This window comes from Lagopus leucura, unplaced genomic scaffold (genome assembly GCF_019238085.1).
Source record: "Lagopus leucura isolate 7727_CA_CO unplaced genomic scaffold, USGS_WTPT01 Super-Scaffold_806, whole genome shotgun sequence".
Lineage (NCBI taxonomy): Eukaryota > Metazoa > Chordata > Aves > Galliformes > Phasianidae > Lagopus > Lagopus leucura.
Genome location: NW_024962260.1, coordinates 9,091,379 through 9,094,152, shown reverse-complemented (window position 1 = coordinate 9,094,152; position 2,774 = coordinate 9,091,379). Strand labels below are relative to the sequence as shown.

At 59.8% G+C, this 2,774-nt stretch overlaps 1 protein-coding gene across 1 annotated transcript; it reads right to left on the bottom strand.

The window, feature by feature from the left end:
* Positions 1 to 1,752: 1,752 nt before the first annotated feature.
* Positions 1,753 to 2,524, bottom strand: CLDN5 (claudin 5). The gene has a single exon (XM_042865846.1). It carries the CDS (start codon positions 2,443 to 2,445, stop codon positions 1,795 to 1,797), a length of 651 nt encoding a protein of 216 aa, XP_042721780.1. The 5' UTR covers positions 2,446 to 2,524; the 3' UTR covers positions 1,753 to 1,794.
* Positions 2,525 to 2,774: the final 250 nt, after the last annotated feature.

The window sequence follows — 2,774 nt, the reverse complement described above, 5'->3', positions numbered from 1 at the left end:
ATATTTCATTCTTGTACCAAAACTACATATCCCATCATAACAACAACATCTTAGGTTTTGTTTAGTTGAAAACTGTGTAAGAACTGCACCTCTGTAGAGCAAAGCTGATCCCAGACATGTCGCACTGCTTTCTGCTGTCTGAGTGGTTCAGACCCCGCAGTGTGTAAAAACAAAAGCAGTTATCTTTATAAGGGTAAATTTTGTGCTCAGCATTCAACATCAATGTTTGGGGGGGTTTAGTCTCTCTTTCAGATCCATGTATGGACTGATACTGCTGGGGTTTTAAGTTTGCTAAGCAGAGCAAGAACAGTCAATGTCAATCTGTCACAGCCCCCAGGAAGGGTCAGCCTGCAGTTCTGAGCATCATCAGGAACTGTAAGCGTCCGTGCAGAGCTGTGGTGCTGCGGGGAGCCAGGGCTCAGCGCCGCGCTCTGAGGACTCACAGCACAATTCCTCTCCCACTGTTGGCAGAGCTCCTCGTGGCAGTACGGTGCTGCACAGCCTGCAGCGGCGTTCTGTCCTGATCTGATGCTACGAGGAAGGTGTTTTGCCTTCTGACAATTTGTGTGAGAGCATCGCATCACCCCTCTGACACTTTTGTTGGTTTTGGTTGTTTTTTTTGTGTGTGTTTCTAGAGGGAAAGGTACATGTTAATATCCCAGGCTGTGGTGAGGTTTAACAGCTCAGAAAGTGAGTTACGTTGCCCAGAGCATCTTCCTCCCAGTCTGCAGCGCTACCAGGAGGAGCTGTGAGGGCCATAGGAGCCATAACCTCCCACCTCCCCAGCACTGCACGGTCTCAGTCAAGATACTTGGAGAAAGTCCTCTAGCATTTAATCTATTTGCCCGATCAATTAAATTAAGGCAAGTGCATGTTACCAAAGTTGCAGTGGGGAGCCGATCATGTGTATGTCCAGCTGAGCACACGTGATTCAGGATTGGCAGCGAGCAGTGCTCAGCAAGAAGGCCACGAAGCCTCACAACCTAAACATCAGGAGGGAGGGAAGGGTTTATGTTTCCAGTCCCCTGTGGTACAGATGAGAGGAGGGGCGCCCTGCTGGAGCCGGGGCACAAAGATCTCCCAGGTCTCTGCATTTGGTCCTGCAGTAACTGGCGACGTGCAATGAGTTCGTATTCAAGTACAAGAAGAACAGAAGCTGACGAAGAAGTGATGGAGAACCTGCAATAATGGCAGCTATCTGAAATCACTTTCAAAAGTCTCAAAAGCACAGCACAGCCCGCTTCTTTGAGGGCCCAAAACAATGGAACAAAATGACGTGCCTTTCTCCAGCCGATTATTTGCCTGCACGAGTAAGGACCAAGGTTAGAGTCGTCTTTCAGATAGGAACCCGAGTTTAGTTGCCCACAAAGAACGAAAGGAAAACCTTAACCAGTTAAAGCCACGGCAGAAGTCAGTCAGCTGCAGGTTTTCAGGAGATAGAACGAAGAAGGGAAGCGTCTCCTCCCCGACGGGACACGCGCGACGGCCCGGCAGCGCGCAGAGAGGCACCAGCGGCTCCGCACCACTCCCGGCTCCGCTCCAGCAGCGCGGCTGTGCCGCCGGGCCGGGCAGCGCCGGCCGGGCCGGGAGCAGAACCAGACGCGGCGCTCCGACGGGGAGCCGGGCCGGCAGGACGCCGCTCTGCCCGGGGCTGCCGCCGCCGTGCTGCCGTGGCCGGGCGGACTCCGGGATGGGCAGCACCGCGGCGCCCGTCGGCCGAGCTCACCGCAGTCGCTCCCGGCCGGCGCCGTCCGTCCGCGTGCCCGCACGGCCGGGCGGAGCGGGCGGCCCCGCTCAGACGTAGTTCTTCTTGTCGTACTCGCCGTTGGAAGTGGGCCGCCGCGGCGCCGAGTACTTGACGGGGAAGGAGGTCTCGTCGCGCTGCGAGCAGGAGCAGCAGCAGATGAGGCAGCCCCCGAACAGCAGCAGGGCCGTGGCCGCCCAGCCGATGTACAGCGCGGCCCCCATCTCCCGCTTCTGGGACGGCGGCACGGAGGGGTCGTAGAAGTCGCTGATGACGATGTTGGCGAACCAGCAGAGCGGGACGAGGACCAGGACCCCGCAGAGGATGTAGATGGTCCCTCCGGCGATCACGATGCGGGACTTCATCTTGCCGGGCCGGATGCAGTTTGTGCACTGCGCGCCCACCACGGTCACCATGAGCGCCACCAGCCCCAGCAGCGCCACGATGACCGTGAGCGCCCGGCCCGCCTGCACCTCGGGCCGCAGCGCCAGGATGGAATCGTACACCTTGCACTGCATCTGCCCCGTGCTCTGCACCACGCAGTTCATCCACAGCCCTTCCCAGATGGTCTGCGCCACCACGATGTTCACATCGATGAAGGCTGACACCTGCCACATGGGCAGCCCGCAGGCCAGGATCACCCCCACCCAGCCCAGGATGCCCAGTCCCAGCCCCAAAATCTCCACCGCCGCCGAAGTCATGCCGCCGCTGCCGCTGCTCTTCGGAAGCCCGCGGGGAAAAGACGGCGGCTCTGCACCTCCTGCCCCGGGCGCCACCGCCGAGCCGTTCCGAGCGCCGGCGGCCCCGGGCAGCGCTATATGAGCAGCCGCGGGAGCCCTCCCACCGCCCGCCCCGCTCGCGGCCCGGCCCTTCCCGCGGAGGGGGGCTCTGCCCGGCCATTGGCCGACGCGGTTCCCCCGGGCTGGCAAACGGCTCTGGTTAAGTGCTGCTGTTACGGCTGCAGGAGAAAAAGATCTCAGCTGCTGCCGCGCTGCGCTCACGGGGAGCTGCAGTTTGGCAGCGTTCCGCT